The sequence below is a fragment of the Mustela nivalis genome (assembly GCF_964662115.1).
Source record: "Mustela nivalis genome assembly, chromosome: 20".
In the NCBI taxonomy this organism is placed as follows: Eukaryota; Metazoa; Chordata; class Mammalia; order Carnivora; family Mustelidae; genus Mustela; species Mustela nivalis.
In genome coordinates, this window is record NC_139039.1 from 41,082,466 (window position 1) to 41,102,107 (window position 19,642).

Here is a 19,642-nt window from a genome sequence, read left to right on the forward strand (position 1 = left end):
ACTTTCATGCGTTGTGTCGTGGTTTTAACATTTTATCAAACGGATTTGGGATTTTATTGGCATATATTAAGCCACTTATGTTATTAATTCAAAGCTTTCACCAGTTTTATGGTCATTTGATTGGAAGGTATCGCTGAGAATTACTCTAAGGACGGATTGTTTTGAGAAGCCGTATCTGAGTGTTCTCGGGGTGGCGCGCCATCCAATTATTCTCTAAGCACCTGTCTCTCCGTTTTCAAGACTTAAGTTTTATTTTCCAAAAACATAGAATCCAAGCCTATTCAAACTAACATAGAGAACTGGGTGGTGACTTCAACGTCAAACCTGTTTCAGAAGTGAAGGCGGGAAGTGATGAGGCTGGAGACTAGTCTCGCTCGCTGACCACGTGTTCGTCACCTTCGTGTGGCAACAGCTCAGAGCCACTGTCCGAAGTGCTTCTCGAAGCCAAGTGACCTGACAGCCGCCGGGCACACAGCCTGACAGAGGAAGAGTTTGTTATCTGGACTGTGGTGTCGTGGCTTTGGTCTTGAAAGGAAGAGTCGGAGAGAGCCTGGATCTCAAGCCCGCCCCCTGCGGAGCGCGGAGCCCTGTCCCGGGACCCTGAGGTCACCCCTGGAGTGGAAATCCATAGTCCGACACTTGACCGTGGAGCCGCCCTGGGCCCCCCAATTGTAGTGTGAAACCACGCGCTCTTTTCCATGGCATGAAGGTCCCGTGTGTTCTTCCGATGCTATTTGGAATTAAAACCCTAATTACCCCTTGGAGCTGAAGCAAAGCTCAGACACACCTGTCGCGGCCGCTGCCCCGTCTTGCTCTCTTTTCCAGAACCAGCTGAGCAGAAGAGCGAGCAAATCCGTTTTTCAAAGGTGCAGCCTCCGCTGCCCTCTGTGCAGGCTGGGCTGCAGGCCGGCCCCGGCCTGGCTCTCTCGTGTCCCCGTCCTCACAGTCCCTGGTGGGGGAGGGCCGGCCCAGGAGCCAAGCAGCCACATCCCAGTGAAACAGGGACACGTCTCCCCACCCACAGCCCATTCTCCCCTTGCTGAATGTGTGCAGTCGGCGCCTGTCACTGGCCAATACTGTCCTGAATTTGAGGCAGTTCCAGGGACACCGGGGGGCTCAGGTCACAATCTCCCCGTCCTGGGATCGAGTCCCACCCCACCGGGAGTCTGCTTCTCCCTCCCCTCTGTCACTCTCTCTCAAATATATAAAAAATCTTTAGGGGCACCTGGGTGGCTCAGTGGGTTAAGCTGCTGCCTTCGGCTCAGGTCATGATCTCAGGGTCCTGGGATCGAGTCCCGCATCGGGCTCTCTGCTCGGCAGGGAGCCTGCTTCCTCCTCTCTCTCTCTCTCTCTGCCTGCCTCTCTGCCTACTTGTGATCTCTCTCTGTCAAATAAATAAATAAAATTAAAAAAAAAAATCTTTAAAAACAAGAGAAAGTCCTTCGAAGCACCCCGTGTCTTCCTATTTTCACAAGGGCTGTCGTGTACGGGTTAGATCGACGCTGACTGTGAGCTTATGGCTTCACGCTTAGCACCAGGACAGCATTGAGGCCTGAAGGGTCATCACCACATGCATTCGTAGCCTTAGCTTTGAGTCTAGAATGAAACTCGCATTTTCTGTCAAATACTTAGCTTTTTGGGGGCACCTGGGTGGCTCGGTTGTTGGGCGTCTGCCTTCAGCTCGGCTCTTGACCCCAGGATCCTGGGATCAAGTCCCACGTTGGGCTCCCTGCTCCGTGGGAAGCCTGCTTCTCCCTCTCCCACTCCGGCTTCTGTTCCCGCTGGGCCTCTCTGTCACAAACAAACAAACAAATGAAACACTTAGCTTTTTTCTGATGCAGCATGGGGCCGCTGTGAGAACCGGACTTAGCCGGTTCGACTGGGACTATTTTGGTCCTGACTATTTCCACCACAGCGGCTCCTTGGAAAGCCTGGAGGCGCCAAGCGGTAGCTGAGGTAACTTGGACACATTGTGATTATTTTTAAGATTAGCATTTCTGAAAGGTATGTTTTGGGGATGGCGGCTTTTCAAAATTAGTGTGTTTCTCAGACTATAAATAGGCCCCTGGTTCCCTAATATAGATGTTTCCATAGCTTTTACTGTGCGCGAGGGTTTGAAGAAGGCAAGATTGCAGGTGTGCCCTGGGCCCGTGAAGACGGAACATTCTAGACTGTGGAGGAGCATGTGTTTGGACAAAGTCCCTTCACAGAGCTGCAGCCCAGCGTCTCTTGTGAGATGGAAGGTCAGGGTAGCAGAAGTCACAGAAAACTAGCATTTAAGGTACCTTCCAATGTGGAAGAACCTTGTTTTCGAAGGGCAGGGAGCTTGCAGGATGGAAGAGAAAGACACAGCTCCAGGCAAAACAGGAGCTTCCCATCATCACACCGGTTTCGTTTTCCACCTGCCTTGTCCGTCCATCCAGCCCACCCCGCAGATGGCTGCCAACCCAAGCTGCTCACGGGTTCGCAGTGGAAACAGCGCGCCCTTGTGAGGTTACTGCCTGGGGACAGGGCGAGGGTCCTGAGACAGAGATGAAGAGAGACAGAGAGAGATGCAGAGACTGAGAGAGACAGACAGAGACAGAGACTGAGAGGGACTGTGACAAAGACAGACAGACAGAGACACAGAGAATGAGGCAGCTCCTGACTGATGGAGCACAGCCCCGAGCCGTCCCTGCTACCCCGTGCTCAAGGCCTGGACGTAGGGTGAGCCTGTCACGGCCCCTGGCCTCTGGGTAGCCCGCAGTGGCCACTGTGTGTAGGTGACAGCTCCCTGAAGTGAAATGAAAGCTGGGGCATGTCGGCCGTGCCCTGGACATTGCCCTCAGCCCGGTGTCGTGGGGACCAGAGCCCGTGACATCAAGTGAGGATGGACGAGAGCCTGGTCTGGTCCGAGGGGTGAGGGGCCGCCTGAGGAAAGGCCCATTCACCGAGGCCGTGTGGGGCCCGGGGAGGCCAGGCTACAGGCAGAGCTGTGACTGCTTGAGGACGGGGCCCGAGAGGCAGGTCAAGGGATCAAGCTCAAGGTGGGGGTGGCAGGACCAAGGATGTGCGGTGCCCCTAACACACCACAGAAATGTCATCGGTCGCCACGAGCAGACGGGGCTTCCTGCAGTCGAATGCACTGGCCTGTCCTCTCCGGGCCCGGCTGTGCCCCTCATGGCCTGTCCCACCTGCGTCCCCTGCTCCTTCGGGAGGGCTCAGGGGCCGCCACTTGCCACACGCAAGCCTTCTCGGGCTGACAGCAGTGGCCCAGCCAGAGGCTATGATGAACCATTTAGAACATAAAACATTATGAAAACATTTTGAAGGTTCTAAGTTGAAATATATAATTTACTTCTCTTCTGACCAAGAGATGAGGGGAAAGAACCAGATCATTGCTGTTGTGCTTCACCGGTTCTTTTCCCGGAAAGAAATACTTTCTACCTAGACCTTTGCATCAAAAATGTAAATCCCAGGGGCACGTGGGTGGCTCAGTGGATTAAGCCTCTGCCTTCGGCTCAGGCCATGATCTCAGGGTCCTGGGATCGAGCCCCGGATCGGGCTCTCTGCTCAGCAGGGATCCTGCTTCCCTCTCTCTGCCTGCCTCTCTGCCTACTTGTGATCTCTGTCTGTCAAATAAATAAATAAAATCTTAAAAAAAAAAAATGTAAATCCCGAGCCAGATGCCGTCGGGATTCCATGCAGGAGTTGCACATTGATTTCTTCCGCGGGCTCCTAGCTTGGGCGAGAAGGTCTCTGCCGCGGGCTCATGTAAGGTTCTGGCCGCGCCGCCAGACCTCCGGGCGCTCACGTCAAGGAGCTCTTACCGTGCACCGGCCTTCGCCGACTGCGGGCGCACCCGGTGCCACTTGGCGGAAGGCACCGGCTGTGGGAGGTGTGCGCGCCACGGGTGTTTGTGCCCGGACGGAGGGGACGTGTCCGGGAGCGGTTCTGCTCTGGCGGGCTCCGGGACAAAGCCTCTGTGTGGGTCACGCTGGAGACGTGCCTGGGGCGGTGCTGCATTGCCCTCTGCTGCGTCCTTGCGACCCCTGCCTTCCATCCAGAACCTCGTGGGGCTTTGTGGGTTTGACTCCCACCCCCCAGGACACTTCTTCCTTCATCTCATTTGTGAGAATTATTCACCAGCACCTTTTCTCCTCAGGGGTCATAAGTGTGTGCCTGGCCGTGGGGTTCTCGCCGCCTTCGTAGCAGGTCGCCTATGCCGTTCTTCTGTGTCCGCTCACGCGTAAGACACTGTGCCCCGTACTTCGTCTTCCGGAAGCGTCAGATACTGCGGCCATCCCGTGGCGTTCGGGCCTGAGCATGGGAGGAGCCTCATGTACACACTGCAGGGCGGGTGTCTGGAGCACCCCCAGGCCCTGGCCACCTGCTCCCCCAGCGGGCACCCCCCCAAGTCTGGGTGTTTCGGGGTCTTCACTCAGGGAGCTCAGAGTGTGGACTGTGGCTCAGGCAGGGAGCAGTGCGGGGCGGGGGGACCTGCTCCAGCCCCGTAGCATCACGGGACCGCGGTCTGCAGTCCCTCACTCGCTGTCATTATCTTGTGGTCCCCGATCCATGTGGTCGTGTGCCGGGCGCTTCCTTCTTGGGGTGGGGCCCCTCCCACTGCAGGGCTGCGCGCTCACCCGGGCATGGCCATCCCGTGCCGTCTCGCAGACGTCCTGTGTTTGCACGAGCGGCTGTGGCGCCTGCCGGTTGACTCTGCCTCCCCTCCCCACTCCCGTGCGCCCTGCCTCGCCTTTCTGCCCCTCCAGGATCTCCCGATCTCCCCGGGGGGCGTCGCACGCCTTTCCCCAACCTCGGAAAGGCTTCCGGGATGTTGCCCCGGGTGCCTTGTTCGCTGTGGGTTTTTTGTGGCTGCCCTGTGTCAGAATTCTCTGCTACCATTTCTGCTTTGCTACGAGTTTTTATCATGTGTGGTTTTAAAATCAGCTACTTTGTATCCCTGGAACCTGTGGACATTTATGGGCAGGATCACCTGCTGCTGTCCCATCTCAGAAGGTCCCCACCAGGGTCTGGAGAGAGGACAGTGCTCCCCGTGTCTGTTCTCTGGAAACACCCTTGTAAGCTGGGCATTGATCTTTTCCCTAAGTACTTAGTAGAAGCCACTGGTGAATTGACCTAGATCTGAAGTTTGTTGTTTTTTTTTTTTAAGATTTTATTCATTTATTTGATAAATAGAGAACGTAAGTAGGCAGAACAGCAGGCAGAGGGAGAAGGGGAAGTAGACGTCCCACCAAGCAGAGAGCCCGATGCGGGGCTGGATCCCAGGACCCTGAGGTCATGACCTGAGCCAAAGGCAGAGGCCTAACCCACCGAGCCACCCAGGCGCCCTAGACCTGAGTTCTTTTAACTGGAGATTCCATTTCTGTGAGAGACGTGGGACTAAGCGGTTCCGTTTCTTCATGTGTCCATTTTGCCATTTTGGTAAGTTGTGTTTTCTTCAGGATCCTGCATCTCATACAGACTCATTTATTTGCGTGGAATTGTCCACAGTGGCCTGGAGTGGCCGTCAGCCTGTGTACACATGCCTCCACCACCTCCGGTGGCTCGCACTTCCCCTACCCCTCCGCGGCCTGTCTTGCCGGTTGTTCATCCGTTTTCCATCTTCAGGGTTGATTTGTCTCTGCTGCCCCATTTTCTCTGTCTTTTCTGCCCTTGTGTGCATTTCTTCTACTTTCACTGTGTTTCATTTGCTCTTGTTTTTCTGGCTCCTTCAGGTGTTTCCATCATTGGTTTATAGCTTTCTCCTGACGCATTTAAGAGTATAAATTCCTGTTTAAGTAGAATTTACTCACATCCCATATGTTTGGAAATGTTATAATTTCATCAAGTTTAAAATAAGTTCATTTTTTTAAATTACAAAAACAGTATTTGCTCATTGCCTTAAAGTTGGAAATCAGGACAGTGCAGTAGGAAAAAACCCAACGTATGCTCACACCATACAAGGCAGGACGGCTAGCATGCTGGGTGTGGGCTTACAGTACCGTAGTGTTGTCATTTCCTTGCACACACACACACACACCTGCCCGCGTAGAACAGTGTGAGGCACTGAGTGTGCACCATTTTCCTTGCAGAGTGCACACACCATGTCTGCCCACGTGGAACGCTGTGTGGCACTGATGGTTTCGTGGCATCCCTGTGGTCCCTCTCAAACAGCAGATCGGCAGCGCACTCACACTCAGCAGGCAGCACGGGAGATCAGCCTCAGAGGCTGAGAGCGGCCGGTGGCGAGGCCAGGGGAGCTTGGAGGAGGGTGCTGCTCTCGAGGACCCCGGAGGACTCAGCGTGAGCAGCTGTGGGCGCAGCGCACCTGCCGTTGCTCCCCAGCCGGCTCTGCTCTGAGGTGATGAGACGGTAGCACAGCTGATGGTTCCTTTTCTCCACGTGAAGGAAGGCAGGCACATGTGAACCATGAGGGGAAATTTGTGTATTTCTTTTTTTAACCGGACCTGGGAAATTTAAAAAAAAAAAACCACGTAGTTCCATGAGGAGCTGTCACTTTTGAGCGTTTGTAGTTCCTGAGAGCAGCTGCTCACAGACCTTGTGACTCGGCCTCGGTCTGTCGGCTGCACTTGGCGGGTCCCACGGCCGACGTGCTTCGGACAAAATAGCACAAGACCGTGCTCAGTTAATCCTGCATGACCGAGGAGGGGCCTTCGACACACCGACGGGGGCACCGGAGGGCAGTCTGGTGTCACCGTTTCATGAGGAGTGGCCTCGGCTCCGCACTCAGGTCACGGTTGTGCCGGGGTTCACAGGTGTGGCGTCGTGCTGTCAGGACAGCGAGGAGAACTTACTCAGAACGTAGCAGGGATACACTTTTGCTCCGTGTGCACGCACAGTGGCGCCACTTTGGCAACAGCACGGAGCTGGCGGGGGGGGGGGGGCTCCGGCCCGCGGTCGGCCGCTCAGCTGGAGAAGCGGGGGTGGGCTGCGCCGTGGCCTGGGGTCCGGAGCGCAGGGCAGGAGGTGATGCGTCCAGAGCGCCAGCACTGGCCAGTTCCTGTCTCTGTCACTTGGAGCTTGCCACAGGGCGGCCATCAAGGTGGGCGAGGAGAGAGGCCACGCGAGAGATGTGCATGTGGGCACAGCCTTTGTGTGTGCGTCTGTGAGCAAAGCCAGAGGCGGAATTACAGCCTGGAGTAGAGCAACCGGGAGGGAGAGTTTTACTCAGCACAGTAACCGTGCCTGCGCCGTGGCCCACAGACGTCACACATTCTGACTCCCCACAGTAATCCCACGGGGGTGCCGCCCGGGAATGAGAACTCCCCAAACATGAGACTTACTGGTGGGGGTCGTGCTCCTGGGGCCACTTGGCCGGGCCTGTAGAGTCGTTGGCTGGCGTGGACCCTGTCTGTGCCACCTCCAAGGGGCGGGGGGGACACTCGTGGCCCCCGGGTGCAGGACTCCCATGGTGGCTGTGTCAGCTCTGTGACCCCCCCCCCCCAACCACTGCCGTCCGCGAGCCCTGCCCGATGCCGTGCTCTCGTCAGAGGCCTGGGGGCGCGTGCACGGCTGACCCTGTGCTGCTGACCGTGAGCCCAGGCTCCTCCTTCCTTGCGGGCTGTGACCTCCTGCTGGTTCCTGCACAGGACCTGCTTCTTATGACTCGTTCTCACATCCGAGTAACTCTTAGAAGCACCAAAGTAAAATCTCAAGGAACAGGAATTAACGTATTTTCTCCACGGCCACAGGCCTGACATTTCACTCCCAATAAAACCGCGACAGCTCTTGCATCCCCGAAACCTCACGTTTGCCACGACTGCAGCAACAGTGGGTGCGCGCGGTCTGTCCTCGCGCGGGCCTCTCTGGAGGAGCGCGCCTGCCGCACGCTTAGTTCCGGGGAGGTCCCCGTTCCCCGGTCAGGTAGTCACTTGAGATAAAGCTGAGAAGCACTCAGTAAATATTTTAAATTCCTTTTCTACGGAATCTGCAAGGTTCTAACGGAAAACTTAGCCTGCTGTGTTTGTTGTGGTTCCATTGTACGGAATGCCGTTGTATTTGAATTTGTTTTTATAGAGGAGGAGCTTCCCGACCCGCCGAAGAGAAGAAGGGCGAGAAAGCATAAATCCAGGAAGAGTCTTAAAGATCCCAGTAATGATCACACGGAACCAGCAGAATTAGAGAAACAGCAGAGTCTTTTACAAGAAAAGTCGCAGCCACAGCCCACAGATGGCCCCACGATCAGTAGAAATAAGAAGAGGAAACTGAAGAAAAAGCAGCAGATGAAGAGGAAGAAAGCCGCGGGTTTACTCACAGCAGCCTCTGGCCGCAACTTCATGTACCAGCCCGAGGAGGGCGACAGCGATCCAGGAGACCCGGCCGCCGGCGGCGGGGACACTGAGGGGGACGCTGAGGAGGACCGTGCGGACGCCTGCGGGGAGCACCAGGACAGGACAGATGCCAATGAGGAAGATGTGAAAAGTACCGATGAGAAGGCAGATGGGATCCTAAGCTTTCTGAAGTCGACACAAGAAATTTATTTTTATGATGGTATGTTTTTTACCATTCTTGTAAATAATGGTATCCATGTTTGTGGAAAAAACACAGTAAAATATTTAAATGCTTAAAATGTAGAACATTAAAACATTCAGCAGTCAAAGTAAGTCATTAGTTTTGAGGCCAAGATCAGAATCTGTAAACTCTCTCCAGTACGGCTGGAGGCGTGCCAGAGAGCGGTGCGGCCCCATGTGGAGCTGCAGCCACTCACGGGGCTGGTGTCCGCGTCCTCACGGGGCTGGTGTCCGCGCCCTCACGGGGCTGGTGTCCGCGCCCCCACTGCTTTCAGCCCAATGTCGGGGGTGTGGTGCTGTCGGGAAAGGTAAGTGCGTTTGGCGGGGCCGACGGCCTCACACTCACCTCGGGGAGCTGCTCGGGCCGTGGTGTGGGCACGGGCACGCTGTGGTTCACTCCCTGCACAGGACTCGCAGATTTCAGGTTTTCGGGGAGCGTCTTTGAGCAGCTCTCTGTGTTGCTGCAGGAGGTGGACGAGGGGAGCAGATGCATTCTCATGGGTGGTAACTCCTCGCACTGGTGTCCACTGACGGACGCCGACCTCAGGATCAGGAAGCAGCAGGGGCTGTCGAACCGCCGTGTTCACCCCAAGAACAGAGGCGCTCGGGACAGACATTGCCTGCTCTGATGATGTTCCGGTGGATTCAGCGGCTGGGGTGGGTTTGGTGAATCCTGATGTGAACAGGAACTTGACCTTATGAACCAGACTGAGAAATACTGGCTCTGGGATAATTTGGGGGGTAAGGAACTGATTTACACAAGGGTGTAAAAATGCCGTTGTTAATAGATCAGTTTTACCCTTTTGCCTTTAGCACACCTGTCAGCACTGCGTCTTGACAGAGTGAAAATGGACTTAACCGACCCAGACGAGGCTAGTAGGAACACAGCGCTAATAGGCACAGAAGCCTCAGAAGACCTAAGTATGGGACCCGTTGCCTGTGGATCTGGGAGGTTCTGCAGAAAAGCACCTGAAAGGGCAGACCCCAGAGTAGGTGACACCATGTGAAGGCCGAGCGGCGCTCCCCGGGGGCATCTGCTGGCCGTGCGTGTGGGCACTGGAGCAGGGTGCAGGGGAGGGCCGGCCAAGCCCTGGGACGCTCACCCACCGGCTCAGCTTCAGCCGCAGGCAGACCTCAAGAGGGGAAGGGGAGGCCCAGCGGCTGCCGTGTGTGGTGTGGAAGGAGAGCCAGAGAAGCAGATGCTCAGTGGGTCCCTCAGAACCTTTGCCCGATGCTGCACCGTGGGGCAGAAGGTAGGGAGATGCCAGGAGCTTTGACAACACAGTGGACCTCGGCAGTTTTGGGGTGCTGACGGGGCTGACAAGGGTTGACCCCTCGAGCACCCCAGAGGGCCACACACTTGGAGCAGGGGTGGGTGGGGGTGTCCGCTCAGTCCCCGCAGGGGCAGGTTTGGCCAGACCACCGTCAGACTCCATCCCCACACACTTAAATTAGCGGGAGAAACCATGAGACGAACATGCAGTGGAGACGTTGATGTTATCAGACAGGCGTTGAAAGAGCTGTGATGAATAAAAAAAAATAGAAAAGGTGAAAAAATTGGAGAATTTCATTAGATAGCCTCAATCTATTCAGACTGTCAAATGGAAATTCTGAGAAGTACGGTCACTGAGACTAAGGTCTCCAGGCTGAGTGTGAGCAGGAGGTCGGCTCAGCACGAGGGAGATGAGGGGCCAGGCTCACGGGCGCCGCAGGGGTCGGGAGCGGGTCAGACACGCGTGCGTGGGAGTCCAGGACGGGGCACTGCGGGCGTGTGCAGAGGTAGCTGGGAGTTCTCCCAAGTTGGGAAAGGCCGTCAGGTCATAGACTCAGAAAGCCTAGGATCTCCAGGTGGGATTAACGCAGAAAACACACCCAGAGCGCTCGCCGGGCAGCGGGAGTGGGGGCAGGGGCGCCCGAGGCCAGTCCGCAGAGCTGGGCGGTATCCGGGGCCCTGTCGCTGCCCGGGACTCCCAGCAGCGTGTCTGGAAGGTGTTGCAGGAGGGGGAGGCGCAGACAGGCAGGCCCCTCCGGCTTCAGCAGCGCGCGTTCGCTGCTCCCGGTTCACGTTCTGCTCGGATGGTCTCTCCCGGTGGCTTCGTGCAAACAGCTTGTTCCGAGCAGACGTGTCTGGTTGGGGGCTTACGTTCTCCCGACGGGAGTAAACATGAACATGCGTTTCTGTGACCCTGGCTTTGCTCAGGTGCCTGCAAGGATGGGGACTCAGCCGTGTCCCCGGAGGCCTGTCAGGAGCTGCTCCAGCGTGTCGAGGACCACAGCGTGTCCCCCTCCGACGTGCTCCTGGTGGATCACATGAAAACACTGTTACTCATGCGAGACACCACGAGCCTGCAGCGCGTCCTGGAGAGGTTCCCGGCGTGTTGCACCATGCCGCCCGGTACGTACTGGGCCCCTAGGGTTTGCTTCCAAGACCCCGCTCGGCAGCAGAACAGCCCGAGGCGGAGCAGCGGGATGTGTGCGCAGCTTGTCAGGACATGGGAGTGGGCGTGCCGTAAGCACGACTCGTGGGACGGGCGCAGAAGGACCTGTGCCGTCTGATCTTTCAGGCGGCGAGCTGCGAACCATTAGGGCCAGACGTCACCCGTTTAAATGTTCCCTTCCCTTCTCCCTTCTCTGCTGTACTGCTAAGAGGTTAACTTGTTCTTCCTGCTGAATACCTTGGAGACAGATGAATTACGGGGTGACTTCCCCCTTGTGTGTCGGCTTTTATAGGGTACGCATTCCACACAAACCTCCAGGTGCTGGGCCAGCCGTGTTCAAGTCCTCCCAGTGCCACAGGGCTGACTTCATGTCAGTAGCTTGAAATGGGTGGTGGGGGGATGTGAGGCCACAGGAGTGTGCAGACGGCCAGGATCAGAAAGTCAGGGCTTTGTCTGGAGGACCGCCACGCAGAGCCCCACAGCTGACCCCCACCAGGCACGTGGCTGAGTGAATGGAGGTGTTCTGCCGACTTCAAGAATGTCAGAGCAGCCACACTAACCATTTCCACCCAGAAACCTCGTGGTGCAGCTGGAAGGTCTATCACAGCATCAGGTCAGGTGAGGGGGCGGTAAGGCCGTCCCGGTGTGGCACGGGGATGACAAGCAGGGGAGTGACAGGGCCTGTCAACACTTCGTTCTCCAGCTGGGGCTGCCGCTCCCCGAGCGGGGGTCCTGGAGAGCTGCCCCCAGTGTCCTGAATTAGCATGTTTGTTGAACTTCATCAGCGTCTGCCTGTTTCGTGTTCTGTTCTCAGCGGCTGGATTCTCGGAGAACGGGGCAAACAAAGCCCTGCCCTTGGGTGCTTGTGTCCTGGGGGGAGACGGGAGACGCGGTCGGAGCGGACGCCAGTTGTATGCGCGCTAGACAGGAGGCTCGTGGCCCGGTGGGGAGACGGGAGACGCGGTCGGAGCGGACGCCGGCCGTGTGCATGTGAGATGAGAGTCTGCAGCAGGAGATATTCTTGCGGCCAGGGACAAACGCACTGGAATGGAGTGTGGTGGAGGTCACGTGGGAGCGGGTCGTGGGCACGGACGGACGGGACGGAGGGTGATGTGGTGGTGGTGTCGGCCCGAGTGCGACATGGCCCATGCCACGGCTACGGGCTTCTGCTCCCAGATACAAGCAACACCCCTGGCTCTCGAGTTCAGACCAGAGTGAAGGGTCAGGAGCAGGAGGCTGGGGGCCTAGCTGACAGACAAAGAAGCCATCTGGAGGTGTGGAGGTTCAGGGAGGCTGTGCAGGTGAGAGCCGCGGCGTGGCCACGTGGGCAGGCGTGGGGCCTGAGCCCCCGGAAGAGCCCAGCGGTGGGCGCTGAGCTGTGATGCTCCACTGGGCAGTCCCGGGAGAGGGACCCTGGGGAGCCGGGGTCACACGGGGGCCAGGCAGGGCGCCGGCTGGACACCCAGCGTGGGGCTGAGAACGGGGAAGGTTGCCAGGGGCCACCTTCACAGAGCAGAGAAGGTGGAGGAGAGCGGAGGGCCGTCCAGGGGCCCCTGCAGGAGGAGGCGTGGGAAGCCTGGAAGGGCGTGTGCGGTGAGCACTGCGGAGGGGAGGCTGAGGCTCCCGGAGCCCTTCTGTTGAGGGGCGCGGCTGGGCGGCCGGAGCTTCCTGAGAGCTGGTGTCCCGGCTCTGGTGGTTACCTGGTCCGCACTCAGTGCTGGTTCTCCTGCGTGGAGCACACTTGAGTTTCCATCAGGTTTCAGCTCAAATTGCAGAAAGCCAGTTTTATTAAGTTAAACAAATATAGAGTATTTATGAGATAAAAATAAATGATTTTAAATTTTCAGAATTGGCGCTGTGTTCCTCCCACGGAGGTCTTTCGTCTGCGTTGCTCTAACGTGTGTCGGCAGAGTTTTCGGCCACACGTGGGGATTTAGCAGGGATGTTTCTCAGCTTCTGACATCCACGTCCCTGGACAAGTTTCATCAACAGGCACGCTCCCTTCCCCACTCGGTGGAACTTAACTGACAAGCACTTGAAGCACTTTTCTTAGAAACAGAGTCCCCGCTAGTGCGCGTAGGAGATGCGTTCCAAGCTTTCTGCTCAAAGCTACTTTGTAGACGGAGTGTGTCACGGGCAGTGAGGCCTGTCTGTGGAGGCCAGTGTGTCTGACGTGGGCATGTCGTGGGCCTGGTGTGGGCAGCAGGCGGCCTGGGAACAGCAGCACAGGTCCCTACCACCGCTTAGCCGTTCCCCTTCCTGACGCTGGGGGGGTTCCTGGCTGCACCCCAGTCAAGTCTCCTCCCACGGTCCTGCCTGTGTGTGCAAGCTGGGGCAAAGCTGGTGCACAGGAAAGGGGGCTGCCTCCCTGACCCTTTATGGTTCCAGCATGCAGGTGCCCCGGGGCCACCAGGAGCCTGGGCCTCTACTGCATGTTGTGCTGCGACCCTCCTCAACGCCTGGTGAGGGAGCGAGAGGTCAGGGGCCAGGCCGCTGGCGCGGGCAGCAGGCACATTTGGAATGGCCTCTGCCCTGCGCCTCTGTTCCCAGCGGGCGGGGGCGGAGCTCCCTGCGCAGTTGCCTACGGCAGACCGGGCTGCAGGGGCGCTGGCCGCAGGTGGCTCCCGAGGGCAGTCCACGCTCGGTGGGAGCTGGGAGGTCGCTGTGCGTTGGTGGCAGCCTGTGAGGAATGTCGAGTGCTTAGGCCGCCTGGCACCTGAGCCAGAGAACCTGCACCCAAAGCTGGGCAGGCCCCTGAGGCGGGAGAGGGGCGGGCTGAGCCAGAGTCTGGCCGCAGGGCGCGATGGGGCAATTGCGCTGGTCCTGCATGTCCACACCTCTAGGGGCTCCGTCTCTGACCCCTGAGCGCTCTGCTCCCCTGCGTGCACGCCTGTGCCAGGGGTCCCCACGCCTCGCTTGGGGGTTCCGCCTGCAACCCTTGAGTGCTCTGCTCCCCTGCGTGCCGCTGCCTCCACTGGGTCTCTGTGTGCCTGTGGCTTCCCCTGCGTGCCAGGGGTGACGCGATTCTGGGGTGGGTTTTCTGAAGGTCCAACACAGCCTGCAGACGGCCAGCTCTTACCTGACGGAAACATCGACCCCCGGGATTTCTCCGTGTGCCGAGGGCTCGCGTGCTGTGGCCAGTATCACCTCGGCGCCGGAGCCGAGCTTTACTGGGGTTTCTGCAGGCTCTGCTTGGAGCCAATAGCTAGTTTCTGTAAGACCGACACGGGCCGTCTTTGTCTGGGGTTTTCCTGTGCTACTGTATTTTCTGTTTTACGTTATGTGCTTGTCTCCCAGACCAGGCCAGAGTGCTCTCGGCTTTCTTTAATTACTGGATCACACACATCCTTCCTGAGAAACACTGGGAATAAATCAGTGCGTCTGGAAGAGCGAACATTTAGCAAGAAAATATCAAAGGCAAACATGAGGTCAGCAGAGACATCCCTACAAAGAAAACAGAATCCCCCCGACTTCTGTTGTAACCCGGATCCCGGGAACGAGGAAAACATCCCGGCGCATTGTTTGTTTGTGTGTTGTACACAGTGAGCAACACGCAGTCCGAGACTTCGAGAAACCGGGATAAAATGGACCTTTCTCAGTTATCGGAAATTGCTGTGACTCAGATTACTGCACAGTGATCCTGTTGCTTTGATTCTTGTAAAATTTGAAAACATATTCTGTTAAATGTAATAGACTGTATAATTTGAAATTGTTTATTTTTATAGAGCTATATAAACTTGTATTCGAAACTTTGTGTTTTAAGAACACTTTACGGATGTTAAATGTTGTGGTTTCAGTCACATGATTCTGGTCGAATTTATCATTTTCTTCCTTGTTGGCTCTTGTCTGCTTTGAGAACATCAGGAGCATCATTTTCCCAGTCTGACCTTTCCTTTTGTGTTGGTGATAGTCACCTGTTGTAGGATTAAAGGGTTCTAGAAACACCTGTCAGCGGACTCACAGTTTAGGAGGTCATTAGCTTTGTCCATGAAAATGTATTTTTTCATTGTGGTAAACTATGCATGACATAAAATTCATCAGTGTACAATCTAGTGTCCATGAGTAATCTGCAGTTTTGTGTTCATGCTAAACAACATCCCACGATCTGGGTATGCCACATTTTGTTTACCGGACATCTGGCTGTTGTGATTAGTGAACACCGTGCACGGAATCCTGTGTGTACACGTGTGTTCCCACCTCTCAAGGGGTAGGGTTGCTGGGACTGATGGTAACTCTGCGTGCGACTTCTCGAGGAAATGCTGGTCCGCTGTGCACGGTGGCCACACCACCCTGCATCCCACCAGCCCTGCATGGAGGTGCCATGGCCCCCACGTCCATACCGACACTCGTATCTCCTGTTTCCTTGGCGGGAGCCGTCCTGAAGGCAGCGAAGTGATGTCTCCTGTGCTTTCAGTCCACATTTCCCAGGCGCTGATGCTTCTGCGCATCTTTTCGCCTGCTTGTGGACCATTCTCTTTTTCAGGGAAACACCTGTTGAAGTCAATGTCCATTAGTGAGTTGGATTATCTGGTTTCTGTCATTGAATTATAAGAATTCTTTATATATTCTGAATACTAATCCCTTATCCGAGAAATGATCTGACAGTGTTTTCTCCCATTCTGTGGCCTGCCTGCCTTTTCTCTCTCTTACTACTGTTTCAGTTGTTTACATTCTGGTGGAGTCCAGCTGAGTTATGTCTTCCTTTCCTGTGTTTCCTGATGCTTCATATCTAGGAAATCATTGCCAGGTCAGTATCATAAGGTTTCTCCCAAGAGTTTGATGGTTCTTCATAACTCTTACATTCAGGTCTTTGATCCATTCTGAGTTAATTTTTATATATGGTGTAAGCTAAAATCCCATCTTATTCTTTTGTGTGTGGATATTCAGTTCTCCTAGGATTGTGTGTCGAAAAGACTGGTCTTTCCTGATCTTGGCACCTTGTTGAAAATCACTGACTGTGGATGTGAGGGTTTATTTCAGTGCTCTCTGTTCTATTCCATTGGTTTGTATGTCTGTCCTTCATTACTCTAGCTTTGTGAAAGGTATGAGACCAAGAAGTGTAAATCCTCTAGCTTTGTTCTTTTTCAGTTTGTTTTGGCTATGAGAGGCCCCTTGAGATTCCATGTGAATTTTAGGCTAGAGTTTTCTATCTGTGGAAAAAATATGTTCGGTATTTTCATAGGGATTGCCTTGAACCTGGAGATCACTTTGGGTGGTGTGATCATCTCAACACTATTATTAAGTCTTCCACTCCATGAACATGGGATGCCTTTCTGCGTATTTACGTCTCTTTCTAAGTTCCCTTTAACAATGTTTTGTAGTATTCAGTATACCAGTCTTTCTCTCCACCATTAAGCTCAGTCCTAAGTATCTTATTCTCTCTGATGCAGTTGTAAATGAAATTGTTTTCTTAATTGCCTTTTCAGATTGTTCATCACTAGAATAGAAATGCAACTTATTTTTATATATTGGTTTTGTATCCTGCAATTTTGCTGAATAATAGTGGTGTCTGGGTGTGCTCCCTAGAGTTTTCTGTATACAGCTCTGAAGGAGACCATTCTGTTTCTTTCCTTCCAGTTTGGATGCCCCATTCTCCAGAGATCCTCCTCCCTCATCACCCTCCATGTCCTTAAGAGATGCCTGTTCCACCAACTGGAACCTTCTGGAGACAGATCGGGACAGCCAGTATTTGCTCCCTGTTCTGGAGATCCATCAGTTTGCAGCTAGGTGCTGTGAAGCAACCTGAGCTTCATAAAAGTCAGTAAGTGGAGCCACTAGCTAGACCTGGACACGGGCATAGGCCCACACACCCAGGGCTGTGACCAAGAAAATGATTGCCTGTGGGCAGAGTGGGGGCCTGTCCTAAAGGGGGCATTTTGAGGAGGACACATCTTAAGGTGGGAGAGGGGGGCAGGAGGGTCACTCTTCCTGACGTCGGGCTCCTCCCCACGCTGCCCCAGGCAGAAATGTCCCCTGCACAAGTGTCCTACCCATCCGCTGCCTCTTCCTCTCCCTGAATAGTAAGTCAGCATAGAATGTGGGTGACGTCCGAGACGCAGGAGTCCTCCCCGTCCTGCAGGGACAAGGGACCACTCCACAGGCGAGATGTTAGCCATTACTTGCCTTCAGGGCCTCCCTGACTGGCCTCGGGAAACCTGTCTTCTCACTGTGCCAGGCTGTGAACCTCCCCTCAGTGCCCGTGAATTAATAAGCCGTGTCTGCCAATATGAAAATAGTGACAAATACATTAATTTTCCTGTTAATTCTCACTTTCTAATTTGTGTCTCTTAATTGTGATCAATGTACGTGTTTTCTGTGCATGGCAAGTTCGTACACAGCTGATGGAGAGGAAAACCCTCCGGGTGGCAGACAGACAGGCCCTTTATTTGGTCTCTTTCCTCTTACTGTCCACTCCCTTCCTCGCCTCTCCCCAGCTCGGGTTTTACCTTCTTTGTTTCCTAGGCCACACCCGAGCTTACACCGGGGCAAGGTGTAACCCCAGGGCCAGGGAGGAGAGGTGATCAGGGCCCGTGAGTTTATATATTCTTCTTCAAAGGAGGAAAAAATCCCTCTTCTACAGAACAAAAGCAAATAAATCTTGTCTCTAATCTGTCGGCCTAAAAATGGTAATCTGTTCACCACCATGGGGTTGAAGTTGGGTAATAATTAGGTCCATTTATTGTTTCTAAAAGTGCAGGATAGTCACAGAGTCCATGTGACCTGTGCTCTGTGAGCCAGTCTCGACAGGGAAGGAAGCTCTCGGGAAATGGGGTGTCTGTTAGCTTGCTGGGATGGAGACTGGCGCCTCAGGGAAAGCCCGTCCACACCTTCCCGCCATCAGAGACCCCACACGCATCCACCCCCCACCCCACACGAACATCACACACAACTTCAAAGAGGCTGCATATTCCCCCAAACCCGTTCACCACTGTGTTGGTACTCTCCTTCTGCACAAGAAATTACCAAAAACCAGTGGCTTTAAGCAGCAGCCATGTAGTCCCTTCCCGTGTCTGTGGGTCAGGGCGCAGGCACGGCACCCCTGGCTCGTGAGCTCAGGGTCTTCCCAGGCTGTTGGCGGGGCTCTGCTCCTGTGGTTCAGGACTGAGGTCCTGGTTTTCTTGCTGGCTGTTGGGTGGGACATCTCTCAGCTCCTTGAGGACCCCCATGTCCCAGCCATGGACCCTCTGAGTCCCTCCTGACCTGAGTCAAAGCCAGCAGAACACTCTAGGAAGAGCTGAGTCTTTGCCAGGGCTCCCTCTGATGGATTGGGCCCCCCCGGGATGCTCTTCCTTTTGGTTAACTTAGATCTGATGATTGGGGAATGTCTGGGCACTACAGTAAATGCAGACAAGCCTTTTTTGGGCTCATACTGCTCATAGGGCACCTGGCCATGGCAGTGTTGGCCACACATGGGATGCCTGGTGCATGTGCACATGAGTCACAGCACAAGCGGGTGCCCCGTGTACACGCGCATGAGCCAGCATGCACACGTACCTCGTATGTATACATGCAGGTGTCCCGTATATACACACACAGATGTCCTGTGTACACATACATGAGTCAACACACGTGGGTGCCCCGTGTGCACACACATGAGTCAGCACACGCAGATGCCCTGTGTGTACACACGAGTCAGCATACGCAGTTGTCTGGTATGTACACACGTGTGAGTCAGCATATGTAATGTCCCATGTACACACGCATGAGTGTGGGATTGTTGTAAATATTCTACAATTAACTCAAGGGAGTGCCCCAGTTGTGGGACCTGGTGCAGAGGGGTGGTGGGACTAACCTAGTCCCGGTGAACTGACACTGAGTGCCCCCCGCAGATTATGGCTTTTATTTTGGGAAAGCCCGGCAGCCTTCAGCAGTCCTTCAGGCCAGATTGTTAAAGTCCCCCAAGTGAGCCCCCATAGCTCACATCTTGATTCGGTCTTCCTTTTTGCTACTTAAATATGGATTTCCAGAAAATAATATCAAGATGGACTTCAAATGTTAGACCCTCTTCATTTTTCTCCCTTCACTGGATGCTTTAAGAAACATGTTCCTAGAAAACAAACACACCGTGCCGAGGCAGGCGTGTGGCCGCGGACGTTCACTCGGTCACGAAGCCCCTTTCCGTTTTACAAGAGAAGCTGGAGGCAGGGGTGGGGTGCACTCAGTGCCGCCCGCCCGTCAGATAGGAAGTCGATTACAAGATTTAGGTGTGGGTACGAAGTGTGGGGAAGACGCTGTTGGCATCCGGGGAGAGAGAAATCACCTTCCGGGGAGATCTGGGGAGACACGCGGTATCTGAGCCGCTCCCTAAGAGCCAGGTCGGAGGAGGTTGTCTGGGAGGCCTGGAGGAGAGCCGGGCCCGGCCGTGGCCGAGCAGGAGGAAGAGGGGAGCGTCCCTGGTCCCACGGCTGTTTTCCATCGGCACCGACAAGGCCATGCAGATGACTCACGAGAGCTGACACACCTTTGCCAGAAATTACCGCAAGACTATCTCCCCCCCAAATTTAATCACCACGACGCTTGCCGGAAACATATGTGTCCGAAAGTAGAAAATCTTGTCCTAACGGACTGGAACACTCCAACTCAAGCGTGGACAGTAACTGACAGCAGCCGCCCATCTGAGGCCATTCTGGGGAGCAGATGCCAGGGACGTGCCACACCTTCACGTGAGCTCCATCTACAGTGGGGGGT

The 19,642-nt window shown here is 55.1% G+C and overlaps 1 protein-coding gene across 6 annotated transcripts in view; it reads left to right on the top strand.

Moving 5' to 3' along the window:
* The window catches only part of ERICH1 (glutamate rich 1), a 56,425-nt gene that overhangs the window by 26,716 nt on the left and 10,067 nt on the right, over positions 1–19,642 (top strand). For 2 of the 6 annotated variants that reach the window (XM_082715308.1, XM_082715307.1), the window contains exons 4-8: positions 8,023–8,496; positions 10,717–10,911; positions 14,252–15,467; positions 15,616–15,701; positions 16,532–17,564. In XM_082715308.1, coding sequence (XP_082571434.1) covers positions 8,023–8,496; positions 10,717–10,911; positions 14,252–14,325 — 743 coding nt within the window. In that variant the 3' untranslated portion in view covers positions 14,326–15,467; positions 15,616–15,701; positions 16,532–17,564. Of the gene's footprint in view, positions 1–8,022; positions 8,497–10,716; positions 10,912–14,251; positions 15,702–16,531; positions 17,565–19,642 lie in introns of those variants that run through there. The other 4 variants (XM_082715306.1, XM_082715309.1, XM_082715310.1 and 1 more) reach the window with 4 other exon arrangements.